Here is a 17,041-nt window from a genome sequence, read left to right on the forward strand (position 1 = left end):
TCCTCCTGTCTCAGTCTCCAGAGTGCTGGAATTACAGGTGTGCGCCACCACACCAAGCTATAATTTCATTTATCACATGCCTTGTAGTTCTGTAAGCAAATTCAGAGCTGTGTGATGACACCCAGCGAAAGCAGAAGGGACCCAACATTGCCAGGGCCACGAAGCTCCCTCTGGCCCTTCCCAGTGTCTTCCCTCTCACCAAAATTCACCCCTACCTGATTTGTACATATTATGTGTATTCCTGCTACTTGTATTTCAATTTCTTTCAGACTAAGAAATGTGTCATTTTCAGTGTTCACATTATTTTTTCCTCAGAATTTTTTTGAAATCTACATGCGTTGTTGCATAGCATTCCATTTTATGAGTATAGGACATTTTATTCTGCTTTTTATTGTTATTCATTTAGATGCATATCCAATGCAAGCTTTCAGAAAAATATGCTACTGTAAATACTTGAGAACACATCTTCGGGTGCATAATATGTGCATGTCTGTGGTCTATATATATTAGTTCATTGTCTCTTGCTATAGCAAAATATCTGAGACTAGATACTAATAAAGAATGCAGTTAAAAGGAATAGAAGTGTATTTGCCTCATAGTTTTGGAGGCTGGGAGGTTCAAAAGCAGGGAACTGCATCTGCTGAATATCCATCTGGCTGGGGCCTCGTTCTGCATGATGACAAGCTATAAAGCCGTGATGAGAATATAGGTACACACTAGATCAGACTTCTTTTCTTCTTTTTATAAAGCTATTGCACATTGGGGAATATCATCCTCAGGACTCCATCTAATCTTAATTAACTCCCAAAGGTTCCACATTCAAATACCACTGATATATAAAATTTTGGATTAAATTTGAAACACATAAAATTTTGGGGTACACACTTAAGCCACCAACAGGGTGTAGCCAGAAATGGAAATGCTAGGTCACAAATTGCTGCAGATGTGTATGTTCAGTTGTACCGGGTTTAGCTATGAGATTTCCAACTACTTTGACCTCATTTGTGACATGTCTGTTCATCCCTTACTCCCTACTTTTAATTAATTTTAATTCATGTTTTCTCCATTGATTTCAAACTATAGAAAGTGTTGTAACAGCTATATTGTAACATAAACGTGCAGCAAAATATCCTGATCCCCGGAGCACTCTGTCGTGTTCAAAAACAGAACATCCAAAACAGACACAAAGGACTCCAAAAGGGTCCACACTCACAGTCGCTCTAACTTCCGAAGGCCGCCAAATGTCTCCAGCTGTAGTGTCTCTAGTTGGTTAGAATGAATATACCTGGAAGACAGGAAGTTCAGTTGGTTACTCTTTGTGCTGCTGAGTAAAATAAAATGTTGGGAGAATTAGTAGTAGCTTTAGCTCAAATTGTGAATTTTGCTGACTCCATCCAGTACACATTAGATATAAAAACTGGGAACTCTGAAATGCCTTAATCTCTTGCACTTCACACAGCCCTAGGTCTAAAAACCTGATGCTCCAAAGGGGTCCTAGTCTCATCCACAGCGGGTCAGGATGCACCTCTATCTCAGGGGCTGTTCTGGGTAGAAAGATTCAAAATGGTTGGGGAAGTCACTCTTCTACTCATTAAAATTCAAAGTGAATATAAATTAGTAACTAAGATTGCAGCCATTATAAGACACATTACTAGTGACCACACACTGTAGTAGTGTTTCAAAATGAGAATTTTCCTTTCTGGAGGATACAACATGACATATTTGATGTAACCGATTAAGACAGCATGAGTTGTTTAACAAAAGGGACACTTTCTGAGAAATGTGTCATAGACAGTTTTGTTGTAAAACTTCAGAGCACACTCCTGCAAACCTAAGACCATCGCTCCATGTAGACTCCTAATGCAAGCATGAAAGAGACGAAGCTGTTACTAGCATAACATTCCAGACTACTTTAGATTAATTTTTTTGTAAGTGGAAAGAGTATACTCTAAAATAAGTGTGTATAGTAAATACATATACCAGCAATACAGTCATTTATTATCCTTACGAAGTAGTGTGTAGTGAACATAATTATACGTGCTACATTCTCTTAAGACTGGCAGTGAGGTAGGTTTATTCACACTAGCATCAGCACACTGCACTACATTGTAAAGGCTGCAGCATTAGTAGAACAGGAATGTGTCAGCTCCACTATAATCTCATGTGACTACTGTCCTATGTATGATACACCGTTGACAGAGAGTGTATTAGGCAACAAATGACTGTATTTGAAATTAATTAATTATAATACCAGGGTAGGAGCACGTATGTATAATTCCTGTAAAGGAACACTTGGCAGGACTCCATATACCATCTACACACCTAAGCCATGAGATTTTTCTAAAGCTGCTATTGCAGAAAGTTTCTCTGCAAGCCAGTGCAGTTGCAGGCAGAAAAGTTTGCATATCCCTAAGAAATCCTGTGAAGCAGTGGAGAAAAATGCTTCCAAAGCAGAGTGCACAGCAGAACTTTGCAAAGGAAATCTTGCTAATATGCAAGGGTATCTATGGGTAAGGCTGCTGTCTCCCTCAGGAAACTGAAACATATGCCCTGCACTGAACTTCAGATCTCAGCGTTTTAAATAATCTCAGTACAACCAATGGCTTTATACAAAGTCTGCATAACTCGTCTGCAGGAAGCACCTTGAACACGAAGTGCCCATGCAAAAGAACAAGCCAAGTTTCATTCTAAACTGAGAAAAGGATGAATGTCCATATGGGAGGACACCGCATATCACACTTGGCTTTAGTACTGAGAAGTTAGTTGTCTTGGTGTGAGGGCTCTCAGATAAAAGAAGCTTTACAGCTACCTGTGTGTATGCAGCATGTTTACCTAATCACAGTCAGAAACACTTTTGAATGGAGAGAATAAAAAGCTTTAAAGAAAAAGAGTACTTCTACTTTATTCCTACACTTCTTCCTATGAAATCAGTATGATAGGATGATTAATGTAAATAATGTGAAAAAATGCTAATTGCAATAGAATGAAAAGGATGTAGTTGGAAAGAATGATAATTTCAAACTACCTCTTTTGGTTTTTTTATTTTAATTTTAAAGAAAATAAAAAATAAAAAAATTTAAAAGATACAGAATTTCAAAACAAGATGATAGGAATTTAGCAATGGTTGTTATACTGCATGCTGTTATCTTCAAAGTAGTTGTTAAGTTTACCAGATATAAGCATGCAAAATTGATCCAAAAAATTAAGCATTAACTGTCCCTTTCAGTAAACCAATAGAAATTAGTAGTACTGTAATCTTAGCTATCTTGTATATGTATATGTGTATATATATACATATATATATACACACACAAGATAGCATATAGATAGATAGATAGATATACACATATATATACTTTTCCCTTTCTTCTTTCTTTCTTTTCTCCTTTCCCTCATCACAGCTTTTCTTTCCTTTCAAGCAGTTTCTTTCCCTTTCACAATAGCTATTGTACCTTTTGGATTGTATTTACTCTTTTATGTTCTTATACCAAGGAGACAATATGATATTTACACCTGCAGGTATGATTTATTTCACTTATGAGTATGGTATCTAGTTGCATCCATTTACCTATAAAAGCCTCAAGTTTATCTTTCTGTGTAGCTGAGTAGTACTGCATTGTACAAAATTACCACATCTTTTGTATCCATTCCTCAGTTGATAGGCTTTTGGGTTGTTTCCAAGATTTAGCTATGACAAACTGTGCTGCTGTAAACATGGATGCACATCTATCTTAAGTTGAGTCCCAAACTCAGTGTGCACCCCCACCTCTAAATATTATCATCCCAACTGGTGACCCCATGCTTTCTTCCCAAAGGTCTTTCTCATTATAACAGCTACAAGGGGACACTGTTGTAACTGCCTTAGTGTATGCATAAAACAACTTTCTTTGTTACTTTGAAATACACACACACTAGCATACCCATGCACACACACACATACACAGTACCCTACATACGAAACTACTAGTTTCCTTTGCTGGTCCAACACATCCTGAAGTGATTAGGGCCTGGGGAAGGCAAAGAAGTTATAGGCGAGGGACTCCAAGCAGGCATGGTGCTGAAGCAAGAGGTCAGAGAAAAGGAAGTTTCTGGGACTTCAGTGAGGAAAGGCTTGGAGAGCAGTCCATTATAGGATTATTCTTTTTGGGTCAAATACACTGCATCACTGGCTTGCAACCTCTTCGTCTTACACATGGTTGATAATGTAGAGAACAAATAGACATCTTAGGATGGATATGAACAGGTGCTGACAAAGGCTTCACGTTTACAATGAAGTAAATTGTGATTTGCTTATTGTTCTTCTTGCTTAAATGTATTTAATCATTTTTTTATCTTTACAACTACACTGTAAGGAAAGCTCTGCGAGTATTCTCATGGAGAAAAAGGAGGTACCATGAGATTAATTTGCTGACTTTTGCACGGCTTCAAATACCTGAAAGTGATGGAAGCACCACGGTCCACTTTCAGCAGATGCCTCTTCTAACATCTGGGCAGAACAGTCTCCGTGACTGGAGAGAGGGCAGCCAGAGAGTGAGGCACCGGGCATGCACAGATGATCTCCTGAAACCTAACCTCAGGATCCCAGGAGCAAAGTGTTTCTCAGGTGTAAAAATGGATTCTCCACCGGGAGAGGTGAAGTGCTCAAGACCACACAGCTGAGCGATGGAAAATCCAAGCCACAAGCTCCAGAAAGCTCATGTTCCCAAACACTCCCAGAAGCTGTTTTGCAGTTTGCCTACGTTAGTGCTTTCCAAGATGTAATGTTAGTTACTGGATGAAAACACTGCATTCTTGTCACTGAATAACCTAACAGGCCACAAGAACAGAAGTCACTAGCTGGGTGTCTGTTTGAACCAACCAATGGTGTCATGGTTTGTGTCTTCACATCTCCCCAAATCCTCCTGCAGTCATGGGGCAGGCTTCTAGAGTTTATGATTGATTCATGGTCCAATGCTGGGATTATGGGTGTAACTCCTACACCCACTTCAGGTGGATAGTTTGCATACCATGTAAGGGAGGAAAAGAGGCTGCTTGCCACTACTCCTCCCTTTTGCTCTGGTTGCTTTGGCTATCTTCCACAGCCATGAACAATTGCCCTCTGCCATGTGCCACTCTGCCTTGGAGCCACCCAAGTATGGACTAAAACATCCACAAACTGTAACCTAAATAAACCTTTCCTTCCTTAATTTTGGGCATCAGGTGTTTTGTCTCAGCAATGAGAGAAAAGTAACCAAGACAAATGGCTAATCCAAAAGATCTTAAAAGTGAATATTCTAGTATAGAAATGAGCTATGCATTTAATTTTCCACCGTGCTATTTATTAAACTTCTTTTGAAGGATCTCTCTTTTTATTAAAATTTGAATCATAAAATTTGAGTTCAGTGTAAACACTTCTAATGAACACTAGCCTTCCCACCACCGATAATCTGACTGTATTCTTCATGGTCTGCACGGGGGCTGAGGTTACTGCAAGAATAAAGACAGCTTCCAGTTGCTAGAAATCTGGTGTGTCCAGCCAACTAAAATCAGGGCAAAGAAACAAGTTAAGGGTTAAAAATAATGTGTAATAGGTCATCCAATATCACAGCTACTGTGATGGTAAGAATGAAACATACAAGTACACTTTGCAGTCAGCATAATTTGTGCTCTGTATTCCACAGTAAAGTCATTGATAAACATTGATTTTTAATTCATAAGAAATGCATGATCTCTTTTCCAGCTTGTACCTGATAAGTACCTACTAATCACAGTGCCCTTTTTATTCCCCATTACAGCAATGTTTCCTCAGAATAAATACTCCCCATTCTACACTTACCCAGAGATGCCCTGTAGGTTGGATGCTTTCTGGTGGACTTCAATCTAATACTCAGTAGGAAAAGCAACTGGTATCTGAATTCACTATTAATGAATGTGGAAAATGTACAAAAAAGTAGATTTTCTTCTTTGCAGGGAAATAAGATAGCCCAGGGAGTTCGATTTGATTATAGTGCAGGCATCTTTAAAAAGCTTTTAGTCCATAAGATTTGATAAATTTCCTAACAAAATTTTTTCAAAATTTATTTTTAACTCTCAAACCAATTCAAAGTGGTAGGATGCTTTAAGTTAGGTTTGTTTGATTTATGTGGTAGCTTTAGCCCAGTCAAACAAGGAGGGATTTGGCTTTGATTTCTACTCTCTTTTGAGCCTTAATAATACAGTGAGTCTACCCTCTGTCACAACCTTTGTTTTTACAAGGTTGTTGACAATCCTGACATGGTTAGACATCTATTACAGGTAAGTAAATGTGAATGATTGCTTGAAAGGATTTTAAATGTATTCAATTACTTTGAAAAATGTGTACATAAATAGATTAGAAGCTCTCTCTTCATATATAGAAGGCAAAACATTAGCACCATTGTCACTTTATGTTTATTGACGCACACACAGCCTATGTGAGTGAATTCATCTACACCCACAGACACTTACCTCTAAGTTCTAGATTTGTATACACAATGACTTCCTAAATATTTTCTGTATATGATAAAGGCACCTCAAACTCAGGATGCCTGAAATCCAATCCATCCTCTTCCTCCCCTGCACTTGCAGCTTATTTCCATTAAAAGTACCAGTTTAGATACATTTGTGCAACTCAGAAAACTAGCATTGATTTCTTCTTCTCCCTCACTCCTTAGGTCCTATCTGTATTAGTTCCGTGCCATTGCAGGGGGAAAAATACCTGAAGTGATCAACTTATCAGGAGGAAGGATTTATTTTGGCTCACAGTTTCAGAGATTTCCATCCAACAGTCTCATTGCTTTGGGCCTGTCCTGAAGAACAGTATGGAGGGTAACACGTGGTAGAACAAAGCTACCCACCTCATGGTGGCTAGGAAACAAAAAGAGAGAGGGAGAGGGCTCTCAATACACCCTTGAAAGGCCTGCCCCCAACAGCCAACTACTTCCTCCAACTGGGCCGCACCTCCTGGAGTTCCCAGCATATCCCAATAGCGCTGTCAGCTGGAGAACAAGTTTTCCACACCTGAGCTGTGGGAGACATTTGAGATGGAAACCACACCACTATCCAACTCTCAATTTTTTTGCATCTACCTCCTCACTGTCTCTTGCATCTATTCCATTTTTTCATCCAGTACCACCACCTTAGAGCTAATCATGCCCTCAAGTAATGTGATGCGAGAATAGTACAACTGGTCAACCTACATTCATCTATCCCTACATAAGATTTCTTAAGACCCTTATACAGCTCTCAAGTTCTATAAGTATAGAGTTCTTTAACAGAACCCAAATCCCTACCGGTTCTCATCAGAAAATTAGTTTCCGTCCTTTCTCTCTGTCCTCCTTACCCTTTTCCACTGTAACACTCTGGGCTTTGCTCTTGTGCCCTGCTCTTTCCCACAAGGTTCTTTACACATTTGCATTAGGAGGCCAGGCAGCCATTTTCATCTCATTTTTCCTGTCGAATTCTTCTTATGTTTTTGGATCTCCACACTGCTCTCACCTCCAGAAAGTCCTCCCTGAAGTCCCTGTCAAGACTCCTTTTATAGGCTCTTGCAGCACTGCTCTGTTACAGTTTTATATTTGTGTGAGTGATTATTGATCCACGTCTGTCTCCCCTAACTAGATTCAAAGCTCCATGATGGCAGAAACCATATTGGGCTTTAATGAATTTCCATATCCCATTTTCTAGCATAGGGTTTGACAGATGGAATTCTATATACATTTGATCACTGAAAAAATGAATGACTAGCTGACATTTTTGTATAAGCATTTCCTTTGCATATACAAGGCTAAGACATTGACCTTATAGCACAATCTATAATATAAAACATATGATGAGAGTTTGAATGCTAATTAAAGCTTTTAGAACTGATATTGGCTTAACATCCTAAATAGGCATCACATTTCCTTGACAAAGAGGCAAGCCAAACTTCACACAGGCCCACCTTTGTGAGAGCCGTAATAGTGTGTGCTTAATTTGAATCTCTCAAGAGCTTAGGAAGTCATCAGCAACTAATGAACCTAGAGGACCTCCGACAAATTCTCCCTAGGGCTTCTCAAAAAGAATCCTTCTCATTGCAAAGGGATGTTTTAGCACCACACATGTGAGCACTGACGATTTTCTTGTCAGCTCTTACCTGAGTAAATGTTTACTTACACAACCTTTCTCAGATATTAAGCCACCAAAATGAGGACAAAAATCTTCCCAAGCTCTTGCAAATATGCAGAGCAAGCCTATGTGGCCATAGAATGACAACAAAAATAATAGAGTGAGAATGATTCTCAGGGTGAGAAGTTGCCAGTATTGATTTAGCTTTCAGCATGAACTCACTGAGCCACATAAAAACAAATCCACTGTGCGTACGATCACCTTGGCAACCTGACTCTAATGTGAGAGCAGAGAGAAGAGCACTATATTTATCTGTATCTAACTGAACAATCAAAAAGGAATACAAATTCAGTGTTCCAACCTCTTTGTAAAATGCAGCAACTTTTATTTCCTCAAAAGCCTTGAGATCACAAAGAAAAAAAGATACCGTTGGGTAGAAACATTTGCACACAAGTGTGTGTGAGCTTGTGTGTATCTCTGTATGAATTTGCATGTGTCTGATGTGTCTGTGAAACATAAGCCAAGCACGTCTGAATCTGAAGCAGGCCTCTAAGGTTTAAATGAGACTTCACCAATCCTAGCACATGAGAGAGATCTCAAAGAGGAGCCGGGCGGTAAGTGCCACGGAAATCTTTGTGTCCTGCCTCTGTATCCACCAGAGCAATTTCACAGACTAGATCATCATTACGACTCCAACATTCCACAGACATCAGATGAGATTGAAATATGCATTTCATAGCTTTATTGCAAATAGCAAGTATACATTATCTGCTGGACCAACCAAATTATTCATATAATTGAGAAATTAAGTCAGCATCTGAGTGGAGAACTTTATCTCAGAAACAATAAATTTTAACTGATTTTTTTTTTTTTTTTTGGTTTTTCTCCGGTGCCAGGAACCGAACTCATGACCTTGCGCTTGCCAGGCAGGCGCTTTGCCGCTGAGCTAAATCCCCAGCCCAATTTTAACTGATTTTAAAGCAAAGTTTGAGTGAACTACCATAGTCCATTAAGTTCAAGAAAATAGGTTTCTTGCAACTGATTTGCATCCAATGCTGAAGTCAATAATAGTGTATGCTAAAATCTATTACACAAAGGATTATATCCCTTTTTCAAGAGTTAAAGCCAATGAAAAATCATATTACAAAGTTTCACTCAGGCAGAAGTTATTTCAATCCTAAATTAGAGAAGTTATGGAAAGGCATGCTTCTAAAACAGTGTAGATATAGTCTAATTGTGTTATGAAAAGATTTTCAGTTTTCTTCCTAAACAAACAACTACAAAATATCCATCCAATTTAGTCTCTTCCTTCCAGCCTAATTATAATGCATTACCTGATGGATCTTCCTGAAAAAACACTGACTATGCCAGTCCCTTTCTCAAGATCACTAATATCTTCCCACTGTTATTAGCTGGCCTGCAAGAGTTTCCAAGATTTACTGTCAAACTAATATAGTTCACCCTTGTTCTTGAGTCTATTTACCTTCTAAGCAAATTTGCCATCTCTAAACTTAGTCTAGTTTTTCACAGTGCTAATATTCAGAGCATTTTCTTACCTGTTTAAATTCAAACAGTACCTTCAAATAGTACTTTCCTGCATTCTGGACTTAGTAGATTGCTCATGTCAGAAGTAACTTCACTTGTCTGTGATCCTTCAGTATATTAAAACGTTAATAAGCATTTATTGAGTGCTTAGCAAGTAAAAGACAAGATCCTTGACCTTCTCAGAGATTAGAGTCAGGTAAGAGGTAAAAGACAAGAAATCAATGACCATAGTCTAGCAGGATATGTACCATAATAGTATGCAAGGAATACCAGGAGCATACTGAGGATCTAAATCAGATTTAAAGCTAAAGTTTGCTCAGAGAAAAGGACTCTTTGACTTTTACAGATGAATTCTACTCACCTAGGTGCAGAAGAGAAAAGGAGGCATAGGGAGGGGGGAGGATAAATACAGGTGAAGCACAGAGCCATGGAAACATATGATTCATTGACATAACAGCAAGTAGCTGCCAGGACAGAAGGAGCACAGGGGTCTGTAAAGCTTCAGGAAGATAAAGCGAGGTGGGACCTAGGTGTGCAGTGTGGAAGTTTGAAACTCACCACAAAGATACTGGGACATGTTACAAGATCCAAGGAAAATAAATTTCTTGGTGAGTTTTTTGTTTTATAAATATTGCCAGCAGTAGTTAAACAATGATGTGGAAGTTGAGAGAGAGAGAGAGAGAGAGAGAGAGAGAGAGAGAGAGAGAGAGTTAAGCTACAGCAATGGGTTGCAAAGGTTTTTAGCTCAGAAAGATTTTGCCTTTCTAGGGAATATTTGACAATTCCTGGAACATATGTGTTTGTCCCAACGGTGGTGGTGGTTCACCCTTTACTCAGCAGAGGCCAGAAATACTGCTCAAAGTCCTACAGTGCACAGGGTGACCCTCCAGCACCACCAAGCCCAAAATGCCAACAGTGCTGAAACAGAAACACTCACGTAGAGCCTGGTTTCTTTTTTTAAACAAAGAATGATGGTTATAATGTTCTGTGTGGAAGATAGATTGAAGGCTGTGAGAATGGAAGATGGACTACAGAGCCCAAGGAAAACAAAATAGTAGAATACAATCACAGATGGGCAGAGAAGAAAAGGAAAGAATTAGTAGAAGAGAACTGAGGCAGACCCTCAAGAGGACCAAAGATTTGGAAAATGTCACTATGCAAAGGGAGTTACAATGGATGTAACAACGCCACACAAGGAATGCAACACTCTGTACTACAAACATGGACTAATAAAGAAGACGACCCAAAAAAAGAAAGTAGAAGAGGATCCCAGAGACACAGGATGAGATGAATGATGGGGGAAATGGACATCAACTCATCACCATCTCTTAGTCTCAGGGAAAGTTTGTGAGACATCTGTTAGCATTTGCTCTCAATCTCCTCACTAAAGTCAAAGGCAAAGCCAACTATGAATGCAAGCAAAATGTATGACGTAGGCTCATGGGAGCGTATTTTAACTTGTCACTACGGCAAGCAAGACAAAGAACTCAGTGCGCTTTTATCATCATTGCTAAAGCAAGCGCTCCATTTTTAATCCTCTCCTTGACTTTTCAACAGCATTTGACCTGGTTGGTAACAACATCCTCCTCAAAGGACTTTGTTCATTGGCTGCCACTCTCTTTAGATCGTCTGCGACCTCAGCAGTCTTTTCTTCTCTGATCTCCCTGCTGCTTCCTTCTGTTTTACCCAGCATCTTGGGCTGTAATGCCAGGGCTGAGACCCAGGTTCCCTTCCCTACCCAGTGCCACCCAATATCAAGGCTTTGAGCACTTGTGGATGCCAATGACACCCATGTTACATGTCTAGCTCAGCCCATGGTCTCAGTTTCTGACCCCTCCTCCCCTACTACCTGCCCTCCTCCTTCTTGGCTCTCCAGTAGACATTGAAGACTTATCATGTACAAATCTGCAGTCCAGACTATCCCTCTGTGTAAGCCATGTCACCCATATTCCCCCCAACTCTGCTGATTACAACATTTCCTTGTAATTGCTTAGGCCAAGAATCTAGATAAGCTCCTTGACTTCTTTCTTTCTCCATCTCTGGCCTACCTTACCAGAAAACACCCTACCTACTCTCCTGCCCACAGCCCTGTGAGGCTAGATGCATATCTCTATCATATCTATTATATCTATAGGTTCTCCTGCATGTGTGGATGGAGGAAACAGGAAGAGAGAAATCTCCACAGTAGACATAGACTGCATTATGATTACCGACAGATGCTGAGCTACCATTTGATTTCCATTTGTTTTAGAGTAATTGAAGCTTAGGGGGCTGGGGATTTAGCTCAGCGGCAAAAGCGCCTGCCTGGCAAGCGCAAGGTCGTGAGTTCGGTTCCTGGTACCACAGAAAAACCAAAAAAAAAAAAAGAACTATAGAGAAATTGAAGCTTTTAAAGCTCAGAGAACTGTGTGGTCACTGCCATAATTTGGAGGCACCATGTCCCTGAACATAGTACAATGGAACAGAGAAAGAAATGAACTGGCTGAGAAGCTTCTACATAGGTCTAGAAATGAAGAAATGAGAGCCTGGAGTGAAGGAGCACTAAGTATTAGGAATGCAGGTGTAAACCCAAAAGAAGTCACAGAAAAAGACCCTACATGCCTTTTGCAGGAGGTGAGGGATCATCAAAGGAAAGAGAGTAAGCTTTGTAGCCCCGGAATGCCTACATTCTCTCCTTGCTTGACTTCAATCATTCTGTGATATTGGGGTACTCATACTGCATTTCAGAGTGGTTGAGGATTGCAGATGGTATAGAGCAGATATCTCTGGTATTTAAGTTGAGGTAGAGAGCAGATGAATTGAAAAATATATATGGTTTCAAACTTCAGACAGGAATCAAGGTTAGGGATATTTTCCCCTTTGCCTGCCATGCATACTTCTTTCCTACCAGTGCTAAAGAAGCATATAACTCACATTTATATAGGCTAATAATAACCAGCTGTGAGACAGTAACTGTGTACCAGCATTCTGCAGCCAATGTCAAGCTCTCTGCAAAACACTAAAATGCTTCCCACTTCCTCTAAGGATATCCAAGGAAAGAGGAAGGAAACCACCAGTATGAGTAATGCCATACTCTTCTCTCATGGATACAGTATGCTAGAAAAAAGTTAAAAGAACACAGAAAAGGAAAACAGTAACTATACCCCTTCCACAGTGCATTACATTTGTTGTATGGTTTCTAATCCCTGTATGTGATATCCTTTCACCTAGCCAGTTTCTCGCTGAAAACTTTAGTTGAATTTAAAGCCAAGAGAATAACTACATGATCTTACATTTCCTTCATGCACCATAATTTTATGACAGTGTGACAATAGACAGTATTCATCAGGTCAGATGACTCCTCCTGAGACCATTTCCATGAAAACCTCCCAAGTGGGGAGTTATGCACAATTTATGTGTCTACTAAAACTTTGAAAATGGAAAAAATTATAGTGTATTTCAGATAAAGGCAGCAAAATGTAGAAATGTCAGAGTTCATGCTGGGAGAAAAACAGCAAAATAATAATAATTATATGAAATATTTGATGAGAATAATTAAAAATAAGACGATGGGTTCAGTAGGTAAAGGTGACTTATTTATAAATTATAATCCTTGTTAGTTTCCTTTTAAAACATTAGTTTCACATTTAGTAGAAAATGTCAGGAAGGAAGCCACACCAGATGAAGCTTTCAAATGCAAAATTCAAGACCCTGTTAGGTAGATTCCATGCTACAAAGATCTCATAAATGAAACATTTACAATGTAATTTTTTAATTTTTAAATTAATTTTATTAATACACTTTTGATGGACACAATGATCACATTCATTGCAGGGAATAGGTACCTGTACATAAACAATATTTGAGAAGACATTCTCAAGTAATACAATGTAAATTTCTTCCAATAGATAGGATTGACAAAGGAAAGTGAGATATAAATCAGTTTGAGAAAGCCATTAAAACTAAGGTCACATTCGATTGCAAAACAGAAACGTGAGATCAGGATTCTCCTCCTCCCATCAGGCAAGCTTACCCCTCAGGGACAGAAATTGCAATGTGGGAGGAGCAGAGCCCAGCACTAGCACCACAAAGGAGACCATGGGGGTCTGAGAAAAGCTTGAAGACAGGGAACCAGCAGCCTTACTTTCATGTGAAAGTGCTTGGGGCAGCCTCTCCCTCTCAGCCTATTTTGCTGCTCCCTGCTTACCTTCTCAGTCCCTTAAAAGTTGAAGTTCTTTGGATTAATCTCTTCTCTTTTCTTCTCTATCTACACTCACTCCCTAACCAATCTTATGTATATGTGTTGTGGCTTTAAAGAATGTTTATACCCTGAGAAGTCCTCAATTTATATTCCAAATTCCTGTGCCCTCTCATGAACTCCAGTTCCATATCAGCAGCTGTGTATTGGACACCTTAATGTTCAGGGCACATCTCAAATTTAATCCAAACAAACACCTGGTAACCCTCTCCAATCCCTCCTCTGGCAGTCAAACCTCTTCATCACCTACCTTGCTCATATGATGGCGGCCCCATCCTTTCAAACACCTGGGATCTCTCCTTAGTGCCTCACTTTCACTTTCCATATCCAAATCATCAGCAAATCCTCTGATCACTGACTTCCAAATACAGTGTCTCAACCCCTGCACCCCCTCTGCAATAGGCCAAACCACCATCATCTCTCATTAGGACCCTCATAAGTTACTCTCCTGCTGATGCACCACCAGCCTGGTCCCCGAGTGCAGTGGCTGGTCCTGTAAGTATGGAAACCACCTCTTGCTATTTCTATGTTCAAAAACTTCCCATGTCTTACCATCTTCTCACACCTAATAAAGGCCAGGCTAGCGCACACACTGTTTTTGTTTTTCACTCCGACGGCAATGCAGTTGGTCGGCTTTCTCTGACTTCTGCCCCCCACCACAGACCCATGCTGTCCTGGAAACTGAGACACGTACTGTAGCTTTGGAAGCAGTCTCCTATCTAAGGTGGAGGGGGCTCTTCTATCCCTCTCCTCTTGAGACATGGAGATCATGACACAACTCTTTCCAGAAAGAGCTTCTTCAAACATCTCTCTTAAACCCCATCTTCCAAATCTTTTATGCTCCGAGCAGCTAAATGCTCCATACTGCCTGCTTTGAAGTATTTGTGCTTTGGCTAGCACCTCACTTGGGAGTATTCCTCAACTGCAATTTCCATTTTTAAATACTACACCTAGGTTTCGAATTTTGTCTTTTTCCTAAGCAAGCGCTCACACCTCAGTGTTGTAGGAGCAGAATAGTGTCTGGCTTAAACTAAGGACTCACCATTGATCGGATAAATGGATGAGTGAGAATTCTTTCAGTTTCTTGGCCGTATTTTCAGGGGTTCACCACGAACTGAAGTCAAATTGTTGGGCTGTCGGTAAGATCTGAGATGCATTTGGGCCACTGCTCGGCCTTGACCCAGCTCCTAGTCTTAGGACACTTTCATACATAACCTCTGGCTCAGCTTTCTCTCCACAGTCTTCCCCTGGCCCAACGCTTCTCCCACAATGTAAAGATAATTCTCTTTTTTTTTTAAAGAGAAAAAAATAAAAATAACAATAAAACAGAGTTTTGAAACAGCTTAGCAGAACAGTTACAATAGTTAATACGCTGTGTATTGTTGTCTTCCTAGTAGTTATTCAGAGTACAAGATATAGGCATGATATCTCGTCCAAACTGAATTAGCACAAACCTTTCTTTTCAGTGAACTATTTGTTGATGCCATTCCTCTGAAAAATCTTGAACCTGAATCTAACTCAGGGTTTCAAAACTCAGTCTACAGACCCATTCTTGAGGCTCTGCAATTTAATGAGCTTGGTAGTATGACTCTTAATCCCACTTTCAAAACTGTCTGTAGCACCTAGCTGTCCGTCATCCCTAAGCTCTAGGCCAACCAGGTTAATCCCTTGTGTGACTTTCCTCACATTACTCCTCGAGTGAGGTGTTTTGCTCATATCTCTGTCTGAAAAATGTCTACACAGTCCTTAAGACCAAGAAAAAAATTTCTTTTGATTTCTTGACTTTTCTCCCCATCCCAGGTATAATTTTTTTTATATATACAACCATTCTTCCGTTCTTCACACATTCATTCAAAACACACTTATTGACTACTAGCTGAGTGTCTGCTGTGACACTAGGAGTTGGTAACTCTCAAATAAATACAGGTTTGTATATTTTAGAAGCTTACAGGATGGCCCTTATTTTAAGAAAGAGTGTAAATAAGTAAAATGTAATGAAGGAGAACAACCAGAGAGATGTGGGATTATGGAGCCAGTCAATGTAGAGTGAGAGATCATAAAATATTTTGTGGAGTGCATAATATTTGATTAGTGTCTTGAAAGACAAATAGGAACTTAAATCTAGGTAAATCAGCAGATGTGGAGAACAGGACATTGCAGATAGGAAACTGTCTATATGCTCACTCAGACTGTGTATGAGAAGTCGGCAGCTGCTGGGTAAAATCCGAGGGTTGAGTAGGGATGGGAACAAAGACATCAGTGAGGTGAACAAATGTGTGATGATTCCAGAAAGTGACTCAGAAGACGGTGACCAGCACCACGTTCCATGCACTCCTTCTCTAAACATGTAGATGTTTCTCTCAGTGTTTCTCTTCTCTGTTCATGGCTAAAAGCCTTGTAAGGAAAATATCTTCCTCACCTTTGTATCCTCCTCCTCTTTTCCTCCTTCATGCACTGAGGATGTGAGTTACACAGAGAACAGGGGAGAGGATGAGCTCTGCATGCCCTGCGTGACTGTTGGCGAGAGAGCAGAGCTCCCCAGAACTACTGTCCTAACTTGCCATGAGGAAAATATTTTTCAACAATGTTTGGGAGTTCAGTGAGGATGAGTGGAATATTATCCATATGTGTAGACACATAAAACACTTGGTATAGACTGTCACTTAATAATTGTGTTAAATTTGGTATCATATTTCTAAAAGATGTCCATTATTTCAAATTTTATGAAATTTTAAAGTACTCACCTAGTTTAAGTTTTCACGCTAAAGACATATGATAGTGTTTAAAATCCTACAAGCAAATTTTTAAGCCACTGGGATGGGAAACTTTAATTTAGGATCATAAGACATATTCGTCTCAATAAGAAAAAATGAAAAGTACATAGCTTCGGCTTTGGGTGGATTTTCTTTCCCAATGTTTCTGACTCTGAAGAATGTCATTGAATCTTCTTTTAAATGAAATTATGCAATTTTTAAAAGCAAACTTCATATAAAGATCTTTCCAAAATGAATAACAATATCACATATTTACAATCAAGCAAACATCCTATATTCCTTCTGTTTAAGTTATGTAAAATATGCCAGGGGTAAAGTAGAGCTCTATTGTGAAAACATAGCACAGCCATTTTTGATTAGAAATATAAGTTCAAGTCAACTC

General features: G+C 39.5%; 1 protein-coding gene across 1 annotated transcript in view; it reads right to left on the reverse strand.

Annotated features, from left to right (window-relative positions):
- Positions 1-17,041, reverse strand: part of Pxdnl (peroxidasin-like) — a 449,058-nt gene that overhangs the window by 161,955 nt on the left and 270,062 nt on the right. The window contains exon 5 of the mRNA XM_013520015.1: positions 1,214-1,285. Within this exon, the coding sequence (XP_013375469.1) occupies positions 1,214-1,285 (72 nt within the window). The remainder of the gene's footprint in view (positions 1-1,213; positions 1,286-17,041) is intronic.

Source organism: Chinchilla lanigera, unplaced genomic scaffold (genome assembly GCF_000276665.1).
Source record: "Chinchilla lanigera isolate Chin_1 unplaced genomic scaffold, ChiLan1.0 scaffold00053, whole genome shotgun sequence".
Taxonomy (NCBI): Eukaryota; Metazoa; Chordata; class Mammalia; order Rodentia; family Chinchillidae; genus Chinchilla; species Chinchilla lanigera.